Genomic DNA, 1,327 nt, shown 5'->3' with positions numbered 1-1,327 from the left:
CTCTATAAACCAAGGCACATCGGGTGGTGCATAATCAGGTGTTTGCTGCTGCTGCTGCTGCTGCTGCTGCTGCTGCACTGCTGCAGCAGTTTGTGGTTGTGCAGCAGCAGGAAACAAGAAAGAACGAATTGAATCTAAGATTTCTTTGTTGCGTGCATTGCGTTCAGCTGTAACAACTGCTGCTGCTTGCTGCGGCAGCAACACCCCAGCAACCATAGGCTCCACCGGGCGTCTGGGGGCCGCCCAGTTCACGCGGCGGCTCAGCTGCGCCCACGCTTGCTTTCTGCCTCTCCATGGCTGCAGCCCGCGGCCGCTGCTCCACCAAGGAAAGGGAGAAGCAGCAAGAGCTGCAGCAGGGGGCGGGAGAGAGAAACCCTCAGATGCAGCTGCTGCTACTCTCTCGGGGGGAGCCACAGCTATCACTGCGTCAACCAACAGCTCTCGCAGCTTTGCATGCATACTGCTTAGTTCTGAAGAAGACATCGATGATAAAACTTTAGCTGAAGGAATACACTGCAACGCTGCACGCATAGATGATATACAGTCTTTGCTTTCCTCTCCCCCCGCTGGCTCCATGGTCTCAGAAACAGCTGCACTTTCTGCTGTTTCCTCAGCAGCAGCAGCAGCAGCAGCAGCAGCAGCAGCAGCAGCAGCAGCAGCAGCAGCAGCAGCAGATGTTTCGTCTGCGATCTGCTTGGTGGCGTCAATATTTTTTTGTTTTTCTTTTTTTTCATTAAATATTTCTCGACTTTGGGTCTGAATCATGCTCCGTATTTCCTTTGCTCGTCGCTTGCATTCGCGGTGTCTAGTGTACAGCCATCTGTGCATAAGCTGATCCCTATGGTTTCTTCTTGCAGCGAAAAAATTACGTTTCGAGGGTAAATTAGAATATTGCCAGCCTTCATCTCTGCGGTGTCTACGCAGTCGACGACGATACAATACAGAAGGTCTTAAAGAAACAAACTGGGGGCCGGGGTAACCCGGAATCATACGCGTGCCGCGAGGCTGATGCTGCATGGGTGCTGTGATAGCATCTCTCCCCATCGGAATAAACCTAAGAACATCATCATCTTCTTCTGTTTCTAAATCTATATTTGTTTCTTCGGTTTGTTGTTCAACTCCTTCTGCTTCCTCTGCTTCCTCTGGGTTGTTGACGAGAGAATCTGAATTGCTTGATGCCAGCAACACAGGAGGAAGATGACGAAACCCAGGCCGCCATGAATACAAAAGGCGAGAAGTAGTTGAATGTAGAGAGAAAGCAGAAACAAAAGGAGTTTTAATATCGATACAATAAAGAAAAAAAACTACTAAAAAAAGAAACTTGAAA

At 49.4% G+C, this 1,327-nt stretch overlaps 1 protein-coding gene across 1 annotated transcript in view; it reads right to left on the bottom strand.

The window, feature by feature from the left end:
* The window catches only part of EMH_0069490 (uncharacterized protein), a gene marked incomplete at both ends in the record, with an annotated part of 1,314 nt that extends 549 nt beyond the window's left edge, over positions 1-765 (bottom strand). The window contains one exon of the mRNA XM_013498874.1: positions 2-765. Coding sequence (XP_013354328.1) covers positions 2-765 — 764 coding nt within the window. The remainder of the gene's footprint in view (position 1) is intronic.
* Between the last annotated feature and the right edge of the window lie 562 nt (positions 766-1,327).

The sequence above is a fragment of the Eimeria mitis genome, genomic scaffold (assembly GCF_000499745.2).
Source record: "Eimeria mitis Houghton genomic scaffold, Emh_scaff3786, whole genome shotgun sequence".
NCBI classification, from domain to species: Eukaryota; Apicomplexa; class Conoidasida; order Eucoccidiorida; family Eimeriidae; genus Eimeria; species Eimeria mitis.
This window is presented reverse-complemented; position numbering and strand designations above follow the sequence as displayed.